This window comes from Pogona vitticeps, chromosome 2 (genome assembly GCF_051106095.1).
Source record: "Pogona vitticeps strain Pit_001003342236 chromosome 2, PviZW2.1, whole genome shotgun sequence".
Taxonomy (NCBI): Eukaryota; Metazoa; Chordata; class Lepidosauria; order Squamata; family Agamidae; genus Pogona; species Pogona vitticeps.
The window spans coordinates 62,589,682-62,616,524 of record NC_135784.1 but is presented as its reverse complement, the minus strand read 5'-3'; the positions used below and the strand labels follow the sequence as shown (position 1 = coordinate 62,616,524).

The following is a 26,843-nucleotide window of genomic DNA, read 5'->3' as shown; positions in this document are numbered from 1 at the left end:
TAGAAGTAGTGAGGAAACACTGCTGGCCGCACTAAAAATCATCATCACATGCCATCAAATCGGTTCTGACTTAGGGTAACCCTTTTCAGGGGTTGTCTAGGAAGAGAGTCCTCAGAAGGGGTGCATCATTCCTTTCTTTTCATGGTGGGCCCTGGGACTGTGCAGCTTGCCCCCAAGGCCACCCAGGCTGGTTCTACTCGCAGGAGGGCACAGTGGGGCATTTCACTCCCAACTGCTGGCTCTGCAGCCAGATGCCTAAGCCACTGAGCTCCCCAGACAGCTACTACTACTAATAGTCCAACAAGAAAAGAAAAAGAAGGTGTGTGTTCCTGAAAGCAAGAGTTAGGACTAACTTTAAAGTGTTCTAATAAAGGTATCACCCACCCTTCCCTAAAAAATGATAGCGTTGTTTAACACGAAGTATCATCTCCTCATCACCCTCCACAACATTACAGATACCATTGTTATTAGTAAGGCATGGTTTCCAAACGGTGACTTTTATTCCGCCTTTCTCTTACAACTTAGTGCCTTCCAAGCCTTTTGCTATGCCACAAAGCACCACGTATACAACCCTCCCCCCTCCATGTTGCTCTTTGAAGCCAGCTCTCTTTGAAGCTTTAAAAGCATATGTTTAAGGGCCTCCTTCTAGCTTAGAGCATTCTCTGCTTCGACGATCAGCTCAAAGAGACCTTCTTTGCAGCTTCTTTCCATCAAGCGTCATTATTCATTGGTCACTTTTAGAATCAGGAACACCTTGTTTGGAACAGACCTGATATGTTCAAGATGAGAAAAAAAGTGTAAGGAGCAGCCTTTTATAACAAGAAATACATTATCATGGTCCCAATTGATCAAGCATAACACAAAGAAATGAGGAAACAGAGAAGATGACTCCACTATAATTAGAACAGCTCTGTACTGTTAAATATCGAAAATGCACCTGGCGTGTGCATGCTGGCTTTCCAATGGTGGTGGATCATTGAAGTTTAACAGCAGCGGAAGAGTAGCCTTATTTTGATATTCACATCAAAACCACCAAAACACTTTCATGGCTCACATTAAATTTGTTGTTGCTTCTACAGAGTCAGCCCAGTCACCTGTGGCAGAGTGAAATTAATATGCAGGAAACTTTAATTTAGATAATGAATCACAGTCGTTGCTCCAAGCAACAATACAGGAACAGGAGATGAGTGGTTAAGTGCAAGATAACAACACAGAGAGACATGTGAATGCACAGGAAAATTATATATTTACAATATTCCCATAACTACCATATTTCTGTACACATGAATATGCCTTTCCTAAGGAGGTAGCCTTGTAGAAGTGGTCATTAAGCTCAATGAGGCAGCTGCTCTAGACATAACAAACAGAGCATTAGTAATGGGAGGGGAGCTGTCATTCTTTATTACATCATTTGAAATAACAAATCTTTCTCAGGGATGGAAATGTTACAGCTCAACATGCTTGTGTATAGAGGTTAGCCGCAATTTGGTAATTTCGTACTGTTTTTTTTTTACTACAGTTCGCAGTATCTTGGACCGACAGCATGGCCAGTGAGTGATTCAGCTGGTTGGGGGATTCTAGGAATTTTAAACCCAGAAGCTAGCTTTTGCAAGCTCTGAGGCAAATTAAAGCTGGTCACAGGACAGGCAAAGACAACGTTGAACAAAATCAAGTGCCTATGATTAGGAAGTTAGGAAAAAAAGGACCCATAAATTCAATATCAAATAAAAATATAGCCTCAAGCCACATGAGTGGAGAGCGTTTCCCAGCAATGGTAACAGCAATAAGCTTTGAAGCAATAGGTGAATCTCAGAGGTAGGCAGTTCTTGGTCTGTATCACTTTTTAAATCACCCTCATCCTCATTTTAGAACTGCAGAGCTGGAAGGGACCCTATGGATCATCATGTCCAGCCTCTGTCAAGGAGGCATAGCCGGGAATCAAACTCCTGAGCTCTGGCTCCACAGCCAGAAGATTACTAAAACCATTGAACTATCCAGCCAGATAAACAGCCTGTAAAAGTGATTTACAATTTAAATCACTTCAAGTGACAAATTTAAAACTTGTCAGCATAATAGTCGTGTTTGACATTTTAAATATAATTTTCCCTTCATAAGGAATACTGCATGTGCGAAAATATGCCTTAGGTGGAGTCTTCACCGATGATGTGCCACCTGTCTTCCACCACTTATGGACATGAAAGTTAGGTGAGCACACTCAGGCCTCCTTTGTTGAGCGCCGACCCTTCTAGATTTTACTAATGCCCTTACCAAGTAAAGTGAAATAGCAAATATAGCTAAACTATATAGAGATCATTCTGAAACAGGCTTACATTCATATTATTACTATAAAATATCTTGGAATATTTTTTAAAAAAAGTTGAGTAAACAGAGACATAAACATAAAAAAGCAAAACATAGTGTAACTCCTATGAAATATTGGTTTAGCCTAAATTGGTGGGACTAAGAAAGGGCAAGGGTTGTGAGTAAGAAATCTGAATCAGAAAAAGGGGGAGAGCTGACGAGGCCGGAGCTGCTGTTGTCGTTTAGAGTGCTAAGGCCCTTGCCAGGTTGGTCTAGGCGTAATTTCTATATGTTTGTTTTGGGAGATGAATCCACATAGTGAATTCATGAATTGAATACAACTGAATTAATATGTTATTGAAGGGTTTTGAAGATTCGACATGTGAAGCTTATTCAGTTGAGAAAGATGCCTTGGATTTTTATCTGAATTTGAATTCTAAGGGACACTTGAATTTGGCAGTTCTACAAGCAGCCTCTGTATTGATGCTGTTACCTAGGACTTGGGTGCACAAATAATAGCAATTTGTTGTTCTATTTGCTCAGGTTCGCTCTCATACTGCTGTCAATAAGAAAGGGCTTATTGTGTGAAATTGTGTTTGCAAGGTTCATCAGCAGATACCAAAGTAAACACTAGCCCCGTAGAACTTTAAAGGGCTACAATAACAGGCAAGTTCAACAATTTTCCAGATTGGTGTCCTTTGTAGAAAGCATCCATTGGACTGCCTGTTCTCTCTTTGTTTCATGAGCCTATACAGTTGTCCCTCAGCACAAAAATGTAGCCTGTAAGCACCTCAGCATCAGGTGGTGTTCTTCACTGGGTGATCATACCAAACGCTTGTTGGGACTCGTGCGCATGTGCAAAGGAGTGGGCGTGTTCTTGTGCGGCCGTTAACATGCTCATGCACATGCCTGAAGGGTGGTGCAGCGCTCAGGGGCACTCATGTACATGCATGAAGGGGTGGGGGAGTGCTGGTGCAGGTGCAGGTGCGCTTGCGCAAAGGGGCTGTGCTGAGGGAAGTGCATGGGGGGGGGAGGTCTGTCTCCACGGCCCGACCTGGCTCAGGCCACAGACCGTCAGGGAGCCACAGACCGGGGGTTGGGGACCTCTGCTTTATATGGTTCCTGAGTGTAGTAAAATACTGTAGGTTACTTTTCTCCATTAAAGAAGAAAATGGCTCCTCCATTGTTTGAAGGAGCAGGTGCCCTAAGCACGCTTCTGAGGTAGGATGTTGGCAACCTCATGCAAAAATATCACCTGAGATCCTGCAGCCTGAAGTGAGGCTCTCCTTGGGCTGAAGTCCAGTGTTCAGGATTGTGTGTCTGCTGTGTAGGAACATTCTTATGTTTTGTTGTGCTTGTATGAGGGCCAAAATGCTTTCTTAACTGCATTAGCATGTATTTTATTATGATTCTTATAACATGGTGTTTCAAGAAGCTCATTATATCTAATGCCTAGTTCAGAAGCTTATTATCTTTTATGATTAGGTGGAATGAAAGCTTCCATTAGGATTTCTTGGGCAAATAGCCCAGTTAGCCCTTAAAGGCGGCTGACCAGCACTCAAAGTGTTGATTCTGCATCCATTTCAGATAGATAGATAGATAGATAGATAGATAGATAGATAGATAGATAGATAGATAGATAGATAGATAGATAGATAGATAGATAGATAGATAGATAGATAGATAGATAGATAGATAGATAGATAGATAGATAGATAGATATGTGTATTATGTATATGTAAACATGTTCAGTTGAGAGAGAGAGAGAGAGACTGAACATGTTTAGTTATAAAAAAATAAAAATCCATCTTATGTAGAAGAGAGAGCACAAAAGATGTACGTAGTATTATACAAAGGAGATAGTATTATATATAATACTACCTCCTCTGTGCTCTCTCTTCTACCTAAGATGGATTTTATTTGTTTACAGTGGACCCTTGACTTACAGACGGCTTGACTTACAGACTTTTTGAGTTACAGACTTCTCTGGCTGCAAAATTTAGATTTGACTTGCAGACTGAGATTTGACTTACAGACCAGAAAAAAACCAAAATGGAACAAAAACGGCCTGTTACGGGATTAATCAGTTTTCAATGCACTGTAGCTCAATGGAGACTTGACCTACAGACTTTTTGACCTGCAGCCACTGTTCCAATACGGATTAATTCTGTAAGTCAAGGGTCCACTGTCCTGCCTGGACTGTATTTTCCCTGCCTTCCCTGAACCTTTCTTGACCTAAGAAAAAAAGAAACAAAATATCCCCCTCTAGTGGTCGGAGGCGGAATGGCAGCTTCCCATTAGTTTCTATGGACGGAAAAGAGCAGATACGGATCAAATGGTTTTAAATGCATTCCTATGGGAAATGCAGATTTGACCTGAGAACTTTTTGACTTGAGAACTGCCTTCCAATACGGATTAAGTTCTCAAGTCAAGACCCCACTGTATAACTAAACATGTTCAGTCTGGGTTTTTTTGATGAATTTGATAAACGTAAGATAAAAATTTCCACCACCTTTCTCAACAACTAAAAATAGGAAATATCTGTGACATAGCCCTTATGTATGTACATGTATTTTGTTTGGGATTTACCCTGGCACATTTAAACTGCAGAGGAGTAGACCACAGCATTCAGAAGCATGTAGACAAACTCTTGCTGCTAGCTAAATTTTAACCCACGCACAAGCCCAAGAGGCGCAGATCAAATAATTTCATGTAGTCCTTAATAAAGAATTAATTCCTTAAGCATCCCCTAATTCAGCCAAGACGTGGTGGATTGTTTGCTGAGTCAGAATTGCAGCTTAATTAAAGAGGCTATGTAATTAAAGCACTGGATTCATTTCATGTCCTAGAGAAGAGCTAAATTTGGGCAGTGGATGCTATTGTGTTTTTTGGAAGAACTTCAACCACTTCAAAAGCGGGTGGAGAAGCAATCCTACAGTTTAAATATGTTTGACAATAAATGCTATGAAGACTGGGCTGAACTTTTTTTTACTAGTCTTTCTATCTCCAAAGTAAGCAGCAGCAATAACAGAATGGAGAAAGTTGAAGCTAGAATGGGTGGAATTATTTATTCACTCATTTGGTTGTATTTGTATCCTCCCCCTTCTCCTATTGCAAGGCCCCAATGTGGCCTATAAAATGGCAGGAAAGAGGAGGAGTCAGATACAAAAAGTAAAATACTAAAAGAGCAATTAAACTTACAATAATGCTGAAAGGCCGTTAAGCTTGAAACAGTTTCTAACAAAAACAACAAAACCTGCAAGGACATTTTAAAAAAAATGTGTAAAGAAGAAAAAGACAGCATCTTTTGTTTTTTTTTTAAATCTTTTTCCTTCTGTTTGTTTGAGTGATTTTTGATTGCCAGCAAGGGAGGGCCTGCTGTGGCAGAGAGTTCCCCAGCCTAGGCCCTGGGCTCACCAGATGAAAACCAGCCTAGGTATGGTAACCTGCCCCATCCAGAAACTCCTGGAGCTGAGAAACTATTTCATGTTTTCTTATCTTGTCCGACAATGGAGTGTTGAAGATAGGCTGGTAATTATCCGATATTCAGTAGGGTTTTCTGAGCAAAAGTCTTACAACCACATTTTTAATGAAGACCACAATTCTGTCCTGCTGTAAAGAAGTATTCATCACACCCCTTTCCCCGCTGAGCCACTCCCCTCCTAGCTGCCTTTATGAGCCAGGACGGCTACGGATTCGATGCACATGTAGGGACTCTCCAAGAATCCTATCCACGTTCCTCAGACTGTGCAAGCTGAAATGGATCCATTTATCACTGCACAAGCAGGGACCAAAGTTACATCCATAGGACCTGTTGTCAACAGCACCATTTGCATCAGACGTTGTCGGAGAAATATGAGGAAGCTCTTTCAGTTCTAGATCATTGTATGGTGTCAGTAATGGACTGAATGAATCTCAATCCAGACAAGACAGAGGGTGTTCCTGGTCAGCTGAAATATCAGGGAAGGCAGCCTGTGCTGGATGGGGTTGCACTTCCTCTGAAAACACACATGTGCAGATTGAGGCTGTGCCTGGATTTGCCTCTGAGCCCGGATGCCCAGGTTTCGACAGTGACCAGGAGTGCCTTTGCACAGTTAAAACTAGTGTGCCAGCTGTCCCCATTTTTGGAAAGGTCTTGTACATGTCTTTGCAGCCATCTGCTGAATGGTCTGCATTGTCTTCTTGCAGGCCAGAGCATAATAGGCAAGCCCTTTAGCACCTGAAAGAGTTCAGCTGAAGGGCTCTGTGAAGATTGTAATGGAGGCAGAGAAGAACAACTTCTTCACCACAGCAGTTGCAGTGGAGTAGACCCTCCCATGGCCTCTTGCCTATACTTTGTCAGAACTGTCACTCCAGTCCAGGGGTAGTGAAACTTTGGCATTCCAGATGTTTTGGACTACAATCCCCCTTTGCTATTGGCAATACAAGCTAAGGATTCTGGGAGCTGGTTGTTGTGGGTTTTTCGGGCTCTTTGGCTGTGTTCTGAAGGTTGTTCTTCCTAACGTTTCGCCAGTCTCTGTGGCCGGCATCTTCAGAGGACAGGAGTCAGAACTCTGTCTGTCTCTGACTCCTGTCCTCTGAAGATGCCGGCCACAGAGATTGGCGAAATGTTAGGAAGAACAACCTTCAGAACACGGCCAAAGAGCCTGAAAAACCTACAACAACCATTAGATCCCGGCTGTGAAAGCCTTCGTGAATATATTGATTCTGGGAGCTGTCATCCAAAACTTCTGGAGTGACAAAAGTCTGCCACCCGTACTCTAGTCTCTTTCCCATTCATATCATGATCATTAACTTCCTAGGAAACTAGGCTAGCTCTAGTAGTAGACGACTAGGAAGCTTAATAATGACCTGGTCATTTTTCCAGGACTTTGACAAGACTGTCTAACCAGCACTTCAACAGGATTGCCAGCTGAGGTCAAAGAAGGTGATCAGAAAATCATTCGGATCCATTCGCGTACTGGGACAGATAATCTTAATTGAAACACATCCATGATTGTCATGGAGGAAAATCCCAGGCTGTTCCTGAGAAAGTGGCATCCACTTGAATGTTGAAATCCTCAAGTTACAACAAGCGTAAGCAATCCCAGCATTGCCGTCAACACTAGCTCAGCTAGCTCTGGAAGGGAGACAGTTGTGCAGGCAGGTGGGCAGTCCACAGAAATCCCTGTTCTGCCCTGGACACCTGTCAACGTTTGAAACCTTGTGCATTTAAGAGAGTATGAAAAATAATGGAATATTATGGGGTGCATGGGGAAAGTGCTTCAAAAGTGAAGCTTGGAGCTTAAACTTTGTTGCTTTCAAAACAATCCCCATTTTCAAAACAATCAGCTCTGGCAGAGCAAGATCAATGAAGTCTAAACAATTTTGGCAACTGAATGGTTGGTTTTTAAGCAAATGTTGTGGTTAGCATGTGTAAACAGAGATATGAGATTATCGAAACCAAAGAGGTAAATGATGTAATGTAGAGTAGAAATGGCATGTTTGATTCTAATCGTATCATCTTTGGGGAAACAAATTAAGATATGAATTACAGGGTTTCCTAGTTAAGAAAAACATGCATCAGGAATTCATCTTTCAGGATTTCCCGGAGTAGCAAAAGCAATCAAAACATACAGGAGATATATGATAAGAGTTTAGTTTCAAGCCCAGGAAAATGTGAAGAAGTAAAATGTATGAGATTTTCCATTATTGTTGGTCACCCAGAAACTCCGGGATAAAACCTGAATTAACAAAAAGAGATCAGAGGAAATAATTGGTAAAGGGTATAAAAACAGCTGAGAACAGATAGCCAGATATTCTTTCAAGAAGCAGATGAACTAATGCTAGGACAGTGATGTTAGAATAAAGGAAAATATAACATCAATGCAGAGAAAATACGCAGAAGACATGGATTTACCTCCAACAAACTTTAATAGTCAGGCTGCATGGGATTTTTAGGGGGAAAATGGGTAGGTCATAGAATCATAGAAATCATTGAAAAGTGAAGTTGTAAGGGGCCTACAAGGCCGTCAAGTCCAAACCCCTGCTCAATTTCTTTGCATTATTTCTGCTGTTATCAAGGATTACTTTTGAATGGGGGGATTGTTTTTCAATTCCTCTCCAAATTTCTTTGGGGATTTCTTCCACCTCTTTTTGTGTGGGTATGTGGGAGTGTCATTTTTTTCTGGATTATTTTGTTGCTGATTGTTGGATTCAAAAAGTAGAAGAGTGGTAGGGGGAAAAGGAATTTCCCCACATTCTAGCAGTTTTGGTTGGGGGAGTCTGATGGTACAGTATTTTTTTTACTTTTATTTGCTTGCTTCTCTTGGTTTTTGACAGAGGTTTTGTGTGGATTTTTAAGTTTTGCTATTCCCCCCTCTCTTTCTCTCCGTGTGCTTCCCCTGTTTGATTGGCTATTTTTAAAATGTTATTTTGTTAATTTATTGTATATTTAGTCTGTCAAAGCTGTCTATTTAAGTGGATGGACTGGGTCTATTTTGTATGCTTCTATGGGGTATGAGGGCTGGGGGGGATAGACTTTGTGAGTGTGCCATGTACCACAGGGCTGTATGGGTGCTTGCATAGCTTTGGTTATGATTTTTCTTTTTAATTCACTGTTGCCTGTTTCAGAGTAGATTGATTCTCTGTTGCCTTGCTTCTGCTATTTCGGAATAGTTCTTCAGGATGCTTTAGGGCTTTTGTGACTGCTAAAACATGAATGGGGAATTAAACTAATGACCCCAAAGAGTCTTTTCCTGTCATAATTATAAAATGCAGTGACCAGTATATGAAAAATACAAAAACAAAAGAGGCATACCCCCAAAGCATTAGAATTTTAAGCAATATGGATATTTTCACTGTACACACCCCTACCTACTCTTGACCACCATTGTCTAGGTTAAAACATGTTTTTGGCTTTTGGATTGTTTTCCCACTATGATAATATGTTTTGCGTGGCTTTTAGCACCTGCTGGAACCCCTTTCTTCCACCACGGTAGCTTTCTTGTTTCTTAATGTTCAAGATAAAAGTCTGAATCCTATTCCTTTTCGCTCTTCTCCAGGCATACCGCTTTAACATGCATTTGACTTTAGCTAGGCTCTCAATTTTCTCTCCTCTAACTTCTAGAAATCCTCCTGTGACCATTTATTTTCACACATATCCTTTACACAACCAATGATGTTAAAAGATGGAAGGTCTTTAAAATAACAAAAATGTGGGGGAAAGTACTGTATAGTGTTGCTGGCAGTGTGTGGCATCTTGCGACTACTGCTCATTGCAAACACCTCTGGTATATTTAATTATTCATGTGAGTTTCATGCTGTTCCTGTGAAGCTCTGGAGTGAAAGCCCTAGAAATGGAAGTGTCTTCTCTCAGTTAGAAAACAATCACAGCACTGTGACAGAAGCTGCAGGATTTCTGTTTTGGTTCTTGTTTCCACATCAGCTGCACAGCCTTGACACCCTCCAGCAAGTACCTGAAGATGGGACCTGAAAATGATGTCTGCACAACCTTTTCCAGGAAGTGAAACAACTCAAGCCTCCTTCTGCTTGTAACACTTAGTAGATGGCAAAGGACATGGAGAGAAGCCTTTGTTTGGGGCCTTGTGCAATTAAAATGTGAAACAAGGACATGGAGAAGAGAAAGCTATCTCCTTTACTCTTCTCAGATTTCCTCAGAAGTTGATGAATGTCCTTCATTGTTTTTAAAGCAAAGATTAGGGATGCTTTACGTAAACTGTGGATTTCCTGCATCGGGGGTCCCTTTCCAGCTCTAAAATTCTATAAGCCATGGATATTACTTTCATACATAATCCAAACTGGTTCGTTCTGTATTCATGTCAGAAGCACCACAGTACAATTAATATTATGTATCACATAATTTTCACCCAATAATGGTCAACATTGAGTGTTTTGGGCAGCTAGCATCTTGAAGTGTAAATTTACATAGGTCTTGGGTTGCCTATTCTTTTCCCACACTCACAAAGATTTGTGTTGGTGCCAAAGCCCCGATTTCTCAGTTTTACTCTGGTTCTGGCAACTCCAGTCCATAGTGCCTTCCAGGTAACTGAGTTCTGTGTAACCAGGGGGTAGACTTTCCTGGGATTCCGTCCGTTTCAACAGGGGGTTAGTTCTTTCTTTCCACGTTATATTTCTAGCATTATCTGCTATTTATTCTAGATTCAAATATGTTCTAATTTTTTTCCTTGAATTTAATTTGAGAGGGTTGGGTGGTAGCCAAAGAGTGGGTGTGGATTTGATGCAGACACGCTGAGTTTTTCACTATTAGCCTTTCTCCATATGTCAATGAATGCAATGCCTGCTAGGTAGTTGATTTTATCAATTAGGTAGGTCCTCAGGCATCCAGTAGACTTTACAGCTTTCATTGAGTGATACATTTACCTCTTTTGCATGGGCTGAACGATACCACACCCATCTGGTATATTCACCTGCCGAGTACCATAGGGCCAAATCTGTAATTCTTATTTTTGTGGTAAGAATGAAAAAAGAATGAATGAGGAGACATGACAAAAGCAGAACTAATGAAATAAACTCTTTATTGCTGCAAACATGCTTATATATTAAGCTATTAAATATATTATCATATTGCTATTCTGAAAAGCTTTACATTCTCTTTATTTTTAACAAACATGAAGGTGAAGCCAATGTAAACAAAATGGATCATAAATACTTAAGAAACATCTCAAGTTGTCTTTATACACTTATAACCCCACAGCCAAGAAAAATACGGTCAATAAATATTGAAAACCTGTAATTTTATTTCTTCTTATTTGCATCTGCAGTATGTTATTTATCACTGCAGATTGAACAGCTGGTAGCATCTGCCCTTCCCCTGCTGATTGGCAAAGGGCAATACACCAAATAAAGCTGTAGTAGTCAAGACATTTGGAGTAACAAGACAATTCATTGGGTTGAACTCATTCTTAACACATTGGCAATCCGTTCTGAATTCATCCAAAGTATTTAAAAGTATGACGGAAGATTTGTTACTGGCAAAGACTTTTCGCACCAGATGTTAACAACTTCTTTGCTGACAAAGTAATTTAAATAAAGAAAAAGGAGAAAACATTTTACTGGAAGGACCCCAGTGCTACACTGGTTATCATTTAACTGATTTTCTGTATGCATTTTGTTTTTTGTTTTACTGAACGCTTCCTAACCTTATTTTTGCCCCAAAAATCTATTGTTCATGTAAATGTTAGCGGTTGTTATCCACTGATAAATTTAACAGATTTTGCAAGAAAGGGTCAAAATAATAATCTTAGATAACTAAGAGTTACATTGAAAGTCAGAGTAAAATTAGCAGCAGAAGGAAGAAAGAGTTCACGGGATCCTCTGTAAACTCATGCCTTTTTGTTCAATGAGATGTCCTTTCCTGATAAAGAGGATTTATCTCTAGGAACTCTAGGATTCAAGCATTCTAGTATCAAACATGGCTTTCAAATCTACCTGTGATGAAAGAAAGGAAAACAACAACCCTGGACTGGTTCATTAGTTTTTTGCTCCTGCGTAAGAGACCTGTTCTGCATGATTTTCAATACACACTACTTCTTTCAGAGCTGTGCCTTTCTTGGTGCATAATCAGCATCTGCACAGATTGGTTAGTATTCTGGACTGGGGAAGACAAAACTCTGGAACGCTTCAGTGTATTCCAAAGCAGAGAGTAAAATAAACACATTTTAAATCCTCGGCCCTGTAGGACAGCCACATGAGTGCCTTATCACACATGTACATAGGGTTAATATTCACCCCTTTGGGGAACGGCAAAGCTATGCCCAATTTCACTCTAATGTTTATGCACCATTCCAATGGCACAACATGCTCCACTGTAAATTTGGGACATATCCATACCTCTGTCCCTTCCACTGCATCTCAATTATGCCACAGAGCATTTAACGAGGATGTACTGCAAGTGAACTCTACTGATATGGTTATATAATGCTGCTTAACTTCAAATCATACCCCCCCACACAAAAGAATAAAAGAGGGGAAAGACAGGAAAATAAAAAGAAATAATGCAGCCTAGTTTTTCATCAGTCATGGCATAACAAAAGAAGAAAAAATTCCTGTCTTGCTTAGGCTGAGAATACTGCAGTGCATGAAAATACAAAAGGATGAGAGTCCAGTACATTTAGCAGGTCAACACCTCTTCTAAACAGAATCTACTAACACAATGGTGGTAATACTTAATCGCCAGTAGCCAATAACAACCTGTTTTATTTCTGTGGAGCACAATGGCTCCATGGCTGGAGTGCTCCTGACCTCTGGCTTGCAGTGATGCAAGTGTGGGATTGCCCCAGTGCTCCAAATGGGGCTTTCCACTTGCACAAAGGGGTGGTGGCTTCCCTTTTGTGCCAGGGGCAGCCAGAGAGGGACAATATGCAAGACAGAACCTTCTATGTGTGCTCCAGAAGCAGGGGATACTGGGAAATATTTGTAGAGGAGCCATTCACAGACATACAATCCCAAACAGATCTCATCTACTTCCTGACAGAAGTGTGCAAATAAGCTTCTAATTCAAGAGAGGTAATGTTAAAAAAAAGCACGCATTACATGTTCTCAGCTAGTACAGCTTCTACACTAAACACCACTTTTTTCTTACATTTCTCATTTTTGTACCCATACCTTCCCCTAAAATTCTTACCCCATTCAAATGCAAAATCTGAGAATCGCAAAGCATGTTCGAAGACTTTACAAAACATTCTGTGGTTAAAAACCCAGAGAGGCTCATGGCCGCTTCAAGATATATCCTATGGTACCTCTTCATTAAATTCAGTGGAAAGTTAAACTCACAAGGGAGCCAGAACTGGCAATCCAGACTGCACAGTCCTCCAACTTTCCATGTTAATTTCAATATGGGCAGAGGAAGAAAAAGGTGTTACTGAGCCACTGTTTACTTTGAACTTGGTCTCCAAGCGGCCCACTCTGATGAGTGGTAATTGCATCAGGCAATTGCCAAAAGAAATGGAGGTCAGTAAAACCCAACCAGAGGAAAACCTAACGAACGGCCTTTCTGTGTTCTTGTGTTGCTGACTTGCATGCAGGTATTCATCTACCCCAACTTTTGTTGATACAGAAGAGAAAGAGGATGGTTCCTATCTTGTTTTATTTGATCCAGGTAAGATTCCAAAGCTGTATTTCTCTCACCTGGCAACTGTAACAATTAGCTCAATATACCCTATTACAGCTTCTGCCACTGAAAACTACATGGAAGATATTGGGATTTTGTTTTTATATGTATTTGTGGACTGAATACATAGCAGATGGCTGTCTCATGTCCATAGTGCATTCAATATCCCAAAATGCCTCAGTCAGAACCATGTAAAGTTCAATTTCACATTTTATAGATCACGCTATTTGGTTCTGTGCATGCATGCCATGATTATGTATAATGTCTGAACACTGGTTGGCTCAAGGGGTGGAACTAGTGGCAACTCCTCTCCACCTGCCATGAATACCAACAGTCCAAAGAACCAATTTCTGCTTCCATTGCAAAAGAAAACAGAGCTATATCTGTCAATCACACAGACAAGCAAAGTCATAATTACACACAGGCATACTCCTTACCAGCATCTGGAGAGTTTGGGGACTATCTAAACTAAGCCTAAGTCCAGTGGAACCTAAGAAATGTCACTATTACACTAGGAATAGGACCAATACTAAACCTCCTCTACACAAGCATCAGCGTCAAAGGAGTAAGTGGCCAAGCATGTTGACCGCCCAGGCAGAATTCAGGCCATGCAATTTGGTAGAGCACTGTATTCCAGTAAGAAGAGCAGATGTGGGAACAAAAAGTGAGCATGAATGAACATGAGCTTTTGAAGAATAAGGCATCTGGATTAGGAAGCTGAGGTTCTCTTCTGCTCTAACTCTGCAAAAATCTGGAAGGCAGGGTTGCAGAAGCAGCCATTTCTGCAAGACCAATAGCAGGCAAAGGTTATTACCACAGCAGAAACACAGCTATCCCTGTAGCTCTGTAAAGGGGTATATCTGTATCTGTATCAAACATAGATCATTAAAGCATTCTCATTAATTCCTAACTAGCTACTGCCTTGAATTTAATGCGCTTTCGTCTTCTTGCCAGAAGCAATTGCGCTGCTGCTTTTTAGCTTGTAACAATTTGAACAGTCATTGCCCGACGGCATATCTGGCAGTATCACCCTGTGCCGAACAGTGCATTCATTCAATTGGGTTTGGTGATCACCCATCAGCATCATCACCCACAGCTGACAATATTTTAAACTCTGTGCTGAGGAGATGGCTCTTTAGAGAAGGAAGAATACAACAGTCAAGATACCGGAGAAGTCAGAAACCAAAACCTTGCATACAAAGATGAAAGAGCTACGATGAGGCCTGAGGGACAACTTTTGTTGGGATGGGAAGGAAGATGACAACTGCATTGATAATTGAATGCTGAGCTGATCCACCGGTCAATCCCACAAGGAGACGTCCCAGGTTAGCATTCAAGTCCTAAACTGGCCAGAAGGTTATCCAGAGCTTCCAGTTTTTGGTTGGCCTCTTCAATGGCACTATACGTTTGTACGTTGCTGGTGATGTGGAAACGGATGTCATCCACCAAAGGAATGGAGTCTGTCTCCTGCCGTTCCTCCACGGCCTCTGCATTCTCCTTCACTGCTGCTGCAAACTCCTCAAGTTCCACTAGCTGGAGAGACAAGAGACAAGGAAACTGGCAACTGGCTGAAGAGGAATAAAATTTTATTTGTATCATGAAAGAGCAACAATTGAGGTGGAGAAAGGACTCTGACTCAGAGTACACAGTTCTGCATTATAGGGGTCTGAGTCTACTATGCCCAGAGGTTCCACAATCAAAAGTGTAACACGGAATGTTAAGAGCGCTCACCTATGGAGGAGCAGATAGAGAAGAAAGGCACATCTTTAATAAAAGTGCATCATCCTTAAAATGGCATTTTAGCTTTCTCATTTTAAAGAACAGGAACACAGCTATTGGATGGGTCCATTACATGTTTACTATGGAAAAGATTTCCACTTGGGAACCAATGATGAGCCTCACTCTTATCTTTTAGAATGCTCTGTACAAACCAGCCTCCCTCCATCCCATCATGTGCCAAACTATCTAACAAAAGCAACAGAAAGCTTCACTCAATGCATATTCATGCAAAAAGTGAGGTTTTAGCCATTTTATCACTTTCTTTGGTTAGAGAGCAACTGGAGATCATTATATCTTCTCTAGCCTTTTTTTCCTCTGTGGACTCAAACATTTAAAAATACTGTGCCATCACAGAGCTCCTACTTAAACGCTCAAACTCCATTGTATCCCTGAGACACAGGAATAGAAATGTTGCGGCAACATTTTCAGAGACACAATTAAGCTGGTATTTTAGGCAACCTACCCGGGGTCATAACAAACAAGCCTTTATCCCATGTTTCCAGATTCTAATGAAAACGCCTCAGCTAAAAGGTATAGTTGGCAGTCTCTTGTACCAGCACAACCAAAACAGAACAAAAGGAGAAGCTCCCAGAACTTCAGCCAGAAGAGTGATGAGGGAGCCCTCCTCATTATTGGTCAACCACAAGGGCTAGCATTTTTGTGAACCAGTTCTGGGCCTATACCAAGATCCAGGTCTATAGAGCTTGTGTCCTGAGCACACTCCTGTACTGCAGTGAGTCCTGGACCCTTTGTGCACGGCAGGAGAGGAAGCTGAACACCTTTCAAATGTGTTGCCTCCGACAGATTTTTGGCATCACCTGGCAGGACAACGTTCCAAACAGACTAGTCCTAGAATGAGCTGGAATTTTTAGCATGTATACATTACTGAAACAGCAATGTCTACATTGGTTTGGGCATGTCGTGAGAATAGCTGACGGTCAGATTCCAAAAGATCTCCTGTATGAAGAATTAGTGCAGGGGAAGCACCCCAGCGGGAGACCACAGCTGCGATACAAGGATATCTGCAGGCGAGATCTGAAAGCCTTAGGAATGGACATCAGCAGATGAACCCTGACATCTGAGCATTCAGCCTGCAGGCAGGTGGTGCATCATGGCCTCTCCCATTTTGAAGAGACCCTTGTCCAGCAGGCTGAGGCAAAGAGAGAGTCCCAAAACCAGCAAAATCAGGGAGCTGGACAGGGGACAGATTGTATTTGTCTTCAGTGTGAAAGGGATTGTCACTCTCGAATTGGTCTTCTCAGCCACACTAGACGCTGTTCCAAGACCTCTATTCAGAGCACGTTACCATAGTCTCTGGAGACTGAAGGATGCCTACATTCTCGGCCTGAGTCAGCTCAAAGAAAATTGAGTTTATACTTAGTTGAGGAGGGGAGAAGAGGAACTTTTGTATAAGAGGACCTGTTAATAAATTATTTTCTCTAGTGAATTTCCTCAGACAAAAAAGAATTTCACACCTCTCTCAAAGCCTGTTAAGTAAGGAACGCTGACACTTATGTGGGAGTGCTAATGAGAGCCATTTATAAAAATCAGTGAATTGACGGAGCTCCAAAACACTTAGCAGAAGCAAAACTGGTCCTTCCACAAGGGTCTGTCCATCCCACAGTGGCCAAGTATGAAATGCAATGGAAAGCACGAACTCTGCTCTCCTCTTGGAACAGATTATATAGTACAGTATGATTACATATGCAGATACACAACCTGTATGTATGTATGTATGTATGTATGTATGTATGTATGTATGTATGTATGTATGTATGTATGTATGTATGTATGTATGTATTTGCTTGCTTGCTTGCTTGCTTGCTTGCTTGCTTGCTTGCTTGCTTGCTTGCTTGCTTGCTTATACATACATATACCATAATTAGGAAGAAAGTATAAGATATCTCAGATATAAAACAAGGGGCAGAATGTGCTCTGTGTATGATCAATGCCTGCATGTAGTCATACCGCTATAAAACTATACTGCAATCTGTCTTCCTTCACAAGGTTGTAGCTTTAACCAGCCCTTATGAAGAATAACCCGTACAGTCCGATATGTCTTATATACTGATAGCTAGGCAAGTGTATCTTCACAGACATTTCCAGGACCATCATTTGCCACATGTCAAATCAGCAGTAGATTGAATGAATGTGTTGTGATGCATAAATGACAGAAGCTGATGTGTATGGGAAATTCTTCTCCCACAGTGTAACCACGTGATAGGGTTGCTTAAGATTCTGAGTTCTTTCATATCTTTCTTCTACATTTGAAAACCCTTGCACCTCCTTAAGTAAATTAGTCACATAACTGACTCAGACACATTCAGGTGACTAATACAACTCTGCAGGTCAAAAGCCTGCCTAAAATGGTTTTGACTATCTCAAACTTTTTTTTAAAATCATCAACATTTCTATTGCTTATTTTAAGGACTCAACATACTTCATACATTCTTCTACCAAAGTTGTCCTGTAGTTCATTCCTATATTTGGACGAAGGGGCTTGAACCAGATAAAACGGTTGCGTCTCCAAGGTCAACAAATTCCTTTAGTATGGATGTGTTTTAAAGCAAAGGATTTCCCTTCACTACACTTTCATCCACTAGGCTACATCAAATCTGAACAACAGTGATCTACTATGGTTTACTACCATAAGGGCAAAGTCCTCAAGAAATCTGGAGCAGTGAAATTTTAAATCTTGCCAAAGAATTTTAAATCATGGAACTTAAAATGTGAGGAATTTTATGATCAAGGGATCTTTTCATTTTTTATGGGGTTTCTCTAATGTGATTAAAAGTGGCCATACCTGAACAGTTGCTAATTAAGACAAATGACTAAGGTTTTTTTACAGATATGACAAGAAATCATAGTGCTGTAACAATCTGACTTGCTAATCCAACTCTTGTTCAAGCGGCTCAGCGCTATTTCTTTCTTTCTTGTTATCCGCTACCAGATTCTTTTAGCTAGAGATGCAAATGGAGTCAGCCATCTCAGTAAAATATAAAGCCTGTGCCCTGCTACGGAGCAACAGTCATGTGAAAAAGAAAGTACACCCTGTTTGAATTCTACAGTTTTATATTATGAGGACATAATAAAAATCATTGGTCTTTAGCAAGTCTGAAAATTAGGTAAATACAACCTCAGAGGAACAACACCACATGATATACACCGTGTCATGATTTATTTAACAAAAATAAAGCCAAAATGGAGAAACTATACGTGGAAAACGAAGTACACCTTATGATAACCTGAAACAATCATTTCCTGTATGACTATCAGTCTCTCACATCGTTGTGGAGGAATTTTGGTCCACTCTTCTTTACAACATTGCTTCAGTTCATTGAGGTTTGTGGGCATTTGTTTGTGCACAGCCCTCTTAAGGTCCCACCACAGCCTTTCAATCTGGTTGTGGTCTGGACTTTGGCTGGCCCATTGCAACACATTGATTCTTTTCTTTTTCGGCCATTCTGTTGCAGATTTGCTGGTATGCTTGGCATCCTTGTCCTACTACATGATGCAATTTCAACCAAGCTTTAGCTGTCAGACAGATGGCCTCACATTCGACTCTAGAATACTTTGGTATACAAAGAGGTTCACGGTTGACTCAATGACTGCAAGGTGCCCAGGTCCTGTGGCTGCATAACAAGCATAAATCATAACCCGTCCACCACCATGCTTGACAGTTGGTATGAGGTGTTTGTGCCAATACTCTGTGTTTGGTTTTTACCATATGTGGCACTTTGCATTATGTCCAAACATCTCCATTTTGATCTTGTCTGTCCAAAGGACACTGTAACAGTTGCCTTGTGGTTTGTCCAGATGCAACTTTGGAAACCTGAGCCGTGCTGCCATATTATTTTTAGAAAAAAAGAGGCTTCCTCCTAGCAAGCCTTCCAAACACACCATACTTGTTCAGTCTTTCTAATTTTACTCTCATGAACTTTAACATTAACATGCTAATGGAAGTCTTTAGAGTTTCACAGTCTAAACCTTGGGGTTTTTTGCAATTTCTCACAGCATTGCATGGTCTGACCTTGGGGTGAATTTGATTGGATGTCAATTCCTGGGAAGATTGGCAACTGTCCTGAATGCCTTCCACTTCAAAATAATTTTCCTCACTGTAGAATGATGAAGTTCAAATTGTTTGGAAATGGCCTTATTACCCTTCCCAGATTAATAGGCAGCAACAATTGCTTCTCTAGGACCATTGCTGATGTGTTTCTTTCTTGGCATTGTGTTAACACACACCTGAATGCTCCAGACCAGCAAACTGCTAAAACTTCAGTTTTTAGAGAGGTGATCACACTTCTGTTGATGATCAATTACTCAAGAGCATTGGTTATCAGCACCTGGCTGCTACTCAGCCTCTTAGTTGCCATGGAAGCAGTAAGGGTGTACTTAGTTTTTCACACATGGCTTCTCCATTTTGAGTTTATTTTTGTTAAATAAATCATGACATATGTTGTTCCTCTTCAGGTTGTATTTACCTAATTCTCAGACCTGCTAAGGATTAGATTATTTTTATTGTGTTTTGAGAGTGGTCCATTGGTCCAGATAGGCGGGGTATAAATCAAATAAATAAATAAATAAATAAATATGTAAAACCATAGAATTCAAACAGGATGTACTTTCTTTTTTATATGACTATCAATAATTAATTCTTTACAAAATGAAACAATCACCTATCCACCAGCTTTAAAGGGCTTTGTTGTTCGAGGTATTTAAAAGAAAGACCTTAGAAAGACAAGTGTGGTCTATTTGACAGCGCACCCGTGCAACTCAGGAAGCTTTTCCCATTACCTTTTCAATTATCTTGGCCATATACTCCGTGCACTGATCTTCCAGCCGGGTCAGCTGGAACAGTTTTGCAGTCTTCCAGATGCTGACCACACTATCCTCATCCAGAACCTGTGCCAAAGCTCTTCCACACAGCCGTTTGAGTCCAGGTAACAGGTACATGTCTGCGACACAAAGCACCTCGTAGGCATTCTCAGGAGATAGCTGCCAGGGTGAAAAGTCAGCAATCAAAAGGGGTCCACCACCAATCTATCTAATCCTCTGGCTGCACACCAAACCACGTGAGATTGCAATCCTTACCCACAAATATGCTCACCATGGATTTATTTATAGGTTTCTATTAGCCCTAACATAAATAACTAACTAACCCTAAGTGTTACCATACTTTAGAAATCTACATCCTTAAAAATTTAAGCATGCAAAAGCTAAATCACAGGTATATTTTAACCCAGAATGCTCAACTCAACACCATAAAAATAGGCTGGAATCTTAATGGCATTCACATAAGATTTTTCATGGCTAATTGCAGCTAACTGGCATACATATCAACTGGGCAACCATGCACACAACCAAGACACGCCCTAGCACCTTGGCTGCTAGCTATGATTACTTATTAAAATACCAATAGGAATCTGATCATAGTTTCAAAATACCACTTCTAAACTTCCTCAGGTCTATGGACAGACATCCAGTTGCAGGTTAGACACTAAATACATCTCACTGTATGGATGACTTTATACAAAAATCCTTTTCAAGATATTATTAAGACAATGTTAGGCATCACAACAACAGGATGGAAGCAAGAAGACCACTACAAATGTGGAAACCTGTTTAGAATGGAGCAAAAAAACAAACAAAAAAAAAAAAAACACAGAGTTCTATAGTCAGATCATGGTGTGATCAAGTTTTGACTAGGTTGATGATCCCGGATAAATTCTTGTTTGTATCACAGAAGGTCTCTCTCTCTCTCTTGTAATATATTAAGGTTAACATTGGATAGTTTCACACTTGTGTGGTATGTGGGGAGAAAGGTAGTTTCTTGTTGATGTACTAGATGAAAGCCTTTTTAAATATACCCTTCAAAATCCCAGTCTCTTCCAAGATACAGTGGTGCCTCGCAAGACAAATTTAATTCATTCCGCGGTTAATGTTGTCTTGCGAAAAATTCGTCTTGCGAAATGCCTTTCCCCATAGGAATGCATTGAAATCTAATTAATGCATTCCTATGGGCAAAAAAGTCAGAACAAAGTCACATTTGGTTTACAAAGTGTTTATTAAGTGCTCTTTAAAGCCATACATACTGTGCAGATGATTTCAAAACTTTCAATAAAAAAACTTTAACTTTTTTAACATTATAGAAAACATTTTAAAATCAACAAACATGAGGCAGGAACAAAAGACAGAAAACATTTGTCTTGCGAAGGATGGCCATAGGAACATTCGTCTTGCGAGTCATCAACCCCATTGCCAAAACCATTCGTCTTGCGAGTTTTTTGTCCTGCAAGTCATTCGCAGGACAAATATCTGGCTCAGTCTTCACCAGTCTTCCTCATTACGGTGGTGCGGGATACTGAAGCATAACACTGGATCTGGACCACTAAACTACTCCCCTTATAAAAGACCAAAATACTTCTTTACAAGCAATTCTTGTCTGAGAAAGAGATTTCTTTTCATAGAATGGCAGAAAGTACAAACAAATTAATTCTGAAGCAAGAACTAGGGCACTTCATTTTATGTCACAAAAATATACTACTTTCTCAGCTATACTGTGGGAGATAGTCCAAGAACAGTCACTCATAATCTGACATTGCAGTCTCACTCAAAGGAGTGACTTCTAGGCTTATCTTTGTATTTTTTCCCCTGTGGATATATACTGTGAAACTTACTATTCAGTCAGCTGAAACACAATTAACTGCAGCATATCATGCATGTTTTACTACAACAGATAAAATATATCACACAGCAGATAATTCACTGGGGTTCTTTAGAATATGAAAGCTGTCTGAAACAAGATTTCTACACCAAACTGTCAAACCCATCACCAAAATCATTTCAACGCTCAAGAAGACCTTCCAGGGCACCACAAAGCTTCTGCACACTCTCAACATCACCACCACCTTCTACACCATACTCATTCAAAAGTAAAAAGGGAGTTTTCTCAAAAAGTACACAGAAGTGAAAGAAGAACGGAAAGTGGAAGCTGCCTCTTTTAGCATAATGTCCTTCAAAGCTGAGATGAGCAGCCAAGCAGAAAATGAAGCAACTAGATGGCAGAATACCCTATAAAATGTTCCAGAAGATGGACAGGAAAAGGAAAGTGTAGAGATGGTGAGAGCGGCCTTTAAAAACATATAGGATGGATGAATGCACTGTGAGAATAATCAAGGTGGCGTTTGTCTCAGAAGGCCAGGGAAGAGACAACAGTGGTGAGGTCAGTGGCTGCTCCATACTTAATTCTTCCCTCATGCACCGAACATACAGTGGGGTCTTGACTTAAGAACGGCTTGAGTTAAGAACATTTTGACTTAAGAACCACTCTCATAGGAAAATATTGACTTGACTTACATACTTAGATTTGAATTAAGAACTGAAAAAAAACCACGTGGGAGGCAGGGAAAGTGCAAAATTTGAACTTTCAGTTAACTGTTGGCCAGTGAAAAGGGTGCCTGTCTGCTTCCTCACTCCTCCCAGCGTTTAGAGAGTGGCTTGGGAGACAGTCTTCGGACTGCCTGGTACTGTACTGCCTGGACTGTATTTTCCCTGCCTTCCCTGAACCTTTCTTGACCTAAGAAAAAAAGAAACAAAATATCCCCCTCTCGTGGTCGAAGGCAGAATAGCAGCTTCCCATTAGTTTCTATGGACGGAAAAGAGCAGATACGGATCAAATGGTTTTCAATGCATTCCTATGGGAAATGCAGATTTGACCTGAGAACTTTTTGACTTGAGAACCGCCTTCCAATACGGATTAAGTTCTCAAGTCAAGACCCCACTGTAGTTTGCAAATGTTCTCAAGCACTGTGAAGTTTAGAAGCAAGGGGAAAATGTAAGTTTTTAATTCAGGGCTGATGAACTTGCATCTTCTTTGAGATCTTGGTTGCAACGTTACACAGCTCATAGTGTTTACAATGATACTCACGAATACATTACAGGGAGTGCACTGTTCACAGAGCTTTTTCTGAAGGAGTACTAGAGCAGATGAATACAACAAAAATCCATGCTCCACACCACAGAACTATGTTTCAATAAGTGGAACCGCCGTCATATGCCAAAAAAGTGTTTCCACAGATGTGCTTCCAGTAGAGTCATCCCAAAACCCATCACAAAGATTGAAAACCCATGGTTTGAAAATGGGCCTTTATTTGTTTATTGACTGAATGCAAATGAACTGATGGGTGGCAGCATTTCTCCATTGTTTCTTAACTCAACCACTTCTGGTCCTCAATAGCTCAACATTACATACTCATGATAATCATGCTTTATTCCCCCCCCCCAAAAAAAAATCTGGCTCAGTCTTCACCATAAGTTTCTGGCTGTATTTCATTCTGACATTTCCTCCTCGCCATCATTTTAAATCACCCATCCAAGCACAAGGAAATTCCAGAATGCAATACCAGCAGTAATCCAACCTTGACTTTCCTCTCTGCCTTTGTCAATTCAAATGCTTGATGTTCATTTTAATTGGGACCGTATGTCGTTAACATTTTGCTGTTCTGTGGAACTAAAAGCAACCATGCTCAAGTCCATTTCCCACAAAGGTTAGCTGCCCTTTGACTACACAGAGCTAACTGAAGAGCCAACAAAAAATCACTTTCCTTTTGCTGTACAGAACCGTATCCTGCACTGCAACAACCCAGTTCTAGAATCCAGCATCCAATAACTTCACTACTGTACACAAAGCAGCAATCATTTAAAGGTGCTTTCTTACAGGATTAATACTAGCACAAGTCTTTGACCTACAACTGAACTCTCCAGTGAATCTTCTGGAGTAGCAAGGCATGGCAAATTGAGGTCGTGGTTTGTTGAGGGTTGTCTGGTGCACAAATGATGCCTGTTTCCTTGCTAGGTCCAGCATTTTTAGCAGTCTTGCTGTGTCACTCAGATACTAAATCCTGTTTTAACTTTTCTCTCTCCACTCACAATGGTGCTGCCCTCCAGGTAGCTGTTTTGCTCAAATGCACTGCAGAACCTTCCCCTGACTGATACTGAGGTGAAGTGGCCTCGATACTGGAACGAAACAGCCTTGTGTTACTGCACTAAATGTTGCACCAAGATGGAGAAAGGGGAGGAGTTCCCTTTCTTCAAAAAAAGGTCCTTGGAGAAAATTCTGTGAACTCTCTACCAGTTTCTCCAACCGTTTCAAAACTGGTTCTGCTTCATATTCACTTTCCTGAGAAGCTTGAATATGGAAGCAGCGACATTTCCCCAAGTAATTCTTTCCTTTTTTAAAAAAACAGGGAGAAGGAAAAGGACAAAAAATGAAGTTACAGGCTAGTGTCTCTAAGGACAGTAGGGATGCCTCCTCCCTTCCACAGCCTGCATTTTAATTTTAGAATTTCTATCTCTCCTGTTATAAAACTGTCTCAAGGTAGTCAACAGTGGGCCTTTTTTAAAGGAACAGTCAGCAGCACAGAACATGAGCATTGCAAAACCAAAAGCCATTGGAAACAAAACACAGGGGAGGATCAGGTATCATCGAGAACTACTGATGGCCCAAGACAAGGATTCAACTATTAGGAGAAAAGTGGCCCAAAAATAAGACAAATAAATTTTAAAACTGTCTGGCACTGAGAAGACAGCAGCAGTGGGTCCTGTGCATGTTAGGGATGAATCTCCCAATTTCTGTCACACCTCTATCAGCCATCCACCTAACCTAAAACAGCATGGAGGTCTCAGGGAAGGATTCCTGACAAGGATGTTAACTTGTGAAAGATCACCCCTTCCTCAGGCCATTTATAGCCTTCTCAGCCCAAGCCTTCATCTTAAATTGGGCCTGGTGACAAAGCAGCAGCCTCTGTACCTCTTTCAACCCTAGCATAATACATTCCTCATAAGCCATTCTTAATTCTTGTTATTCCAATTACAGTGGTGCCTCGCTTAACGAGTGCACCGTTTAACGAAAAATCCGTATAGCGATCCCTTTTTGGGGATCGCTATACGGATCAGCCCCAATCGCCGCACTCGCTTTGCGACGATTGGGGCTCCGGCGGCCATTTTGGAGCCGCCGAACAGCTGATCGGCGGCTCCAAAATGGCCGCCGCATGACCCGAAATGGCCCCTATCAGCGTTTTCGCGCCCTCCCCTTGCTTACGGAGGTCGCGAAAACGCTGCGGGGGGGGGGGCATTTCGGGCCATCCGCGGCCATTTTGGAGCCGCCGATCAGCTGATCGGCGGCTCCAAAATGGCCGCCGGACGCGAAAACAGCGCTGGAGGGGTAAGTTTGCACACTTATTGGAACGCATTAAACTAAGTTTAATGCGTTAAAATAGGTTTTACTTACCCGCACAGCGATGTTTTCGTATAGCGAAGGTTAATCCGGAACGGATTAACCTCGCTATACGGGGCACCACTGTATTTATAGCTCATATTTCCATAAATAAATCCTTCCAAGTTTTTTTTAAAAAAAACTTTAAACTGCATTTGTAAAACAACAAATGATATTAACACAGAAAAAGTATTAAGCTCCTTCACACCCTGCAGAGCAACCCATAGCCCAGGGTATGAAGGAGGAAGCCAAAGGGAGCAAGCTCAGGTGTCTTCTTTACCTGCTTCTTCTTCCTTATGCTGTACTCCTCTCACACCTTCTGAGATGCAGGCCAAACACCGCCTGCCAATTTTCTACACGAGCTGACACTTCTAGGTTTTTCAAGGTGTGTCCCATGAACAACATGTTACAATATTCCACCCTGACCAAGGCTGTGTGCAGTGAACAAACATAATAACAAACGAGGAAAGATCCCACTTTCAGACAAATCAGAAATTGATAAATTCCACCCTCTCAGCACTAAACCAAATGCAGTAAAAGCCTCAGGTGCCATGAAGTTGGGTTAGTTGCAGCCACATACACATGTTCCAAATGGGGTAGAACCCAAGAAAGTACCCCTCTCTCTCTCTCTCTCTCTCTGTGTGTGTGTGTGTGTGTGTGTGTGTGTGTGTGTGTGTGTGTGTGTGCGTGCGTGCTTGTAGGTCTGCCTATAAATAGCCTTCCTAGGTTTTAAAAGGAAAAAAATAGGTATAATGGGGGCATTATAAAGACTAGAAAAAAATTTTAAGCTTCCTTTAACCAAGTAAAGGAAAACAAAGACAGATGGCTCAGCTGGCAGCTTCATTCTTGCCCTGCAGGAAGGCAGATCAAAGGGAAAAGGAGGCTACCCGGCCTCCAAGAGTCATCCAGAGTGGACTGCGCTCCCATAACAATCTACACTTTACCGAACAGTCTCCCAGACCCCAAGAGAATGAAATCCCTTCCAGATGCAACAGACTGGAAGATAACAGTTGAGTTCACTTCTGGGGAAAGGTTACCCTCCTTCATTTAAGCAGAACATGGGAGCAAACATGGTTTGGAATAAGGCTTTTAGGAAGACAGAATCAAGAAAGGTCACTCTTGGGAATAGTCAGCCAACACTTAGAATCCAACGGCGTGGGCAACCTGTCCCTAATTTTTCTGTTTCTAAAACCACTCCTTGCTTCTCTGAGCTAAGTGAAGTGGGATGGAATGTATTCACTGTGTGACATGGATGCAATTTCCCTGGGGATGAGATTTCCATCTCCAGCCATCCCTGTCACTCTCTGGTAGCTGACGTAGAGACAGAAGTCAATGTTTCGCAACAGATTCTTTGCT

At 41.2% G+C, this 26,843-nt stretch overlaps 1 protein-coding gene and 1 long non-coding RNA gene across 6 annotated transcripts in view; both read right to left on the bottom strand.

Moving 5' to 3' along the window:
- Positions 1-461: 461 nt before the first annotated feature.
- On the bottom strand, positions 462-3,980 carry LOC144586687 (uncharacterized). The gene is made up of 2 exons (XR_013541643.1): positions 938-3,980; positions 462-769 (listed from the first exon to the last, which is right to left on the bottom strand). It is a non-coding gene; the product is annotated as an uncharacterized LOC144586687 (long non-coding RNA).
- A 6,841-nt stretch (positions 3,981-10,821) lies between these two features.
- The window catches only part of ABTB1 (ankyrin repeat and BTB domain containing 1), a 49,658-nt gene continuing 33,636 nt past the window's right edge, over positions 10,822-26,843 (bottom strand). For 3 of the 5 annotated variants that reach the window (XM_078385253.1, XM_020798060.3, XM_078385254.1), the window contains 2 exons: positions 20,009-20,209; positions 10,822-14,965 (listed from right to left, as the gene is read on the bottom strand). In XM_078385253.1, the coding sequence (XP_078241379.1) occupies positions 14,759-14,965; positions 20,009-20,209 (408 nt within the window). In that variant the 3' untranslated portion in view covers positions 10,822-14,758. Of the gene's footprint in view, positions 14,966-15,001; positions 15,164-20,008; positions 20,210-21,980; positions 22,484-22,999; positions 23,021-26,843 lie in introns of those variants that run through there. The other 2 variants (XM_072989543.2, XM_020798061.3) reach the window with 2 other exon arrangements.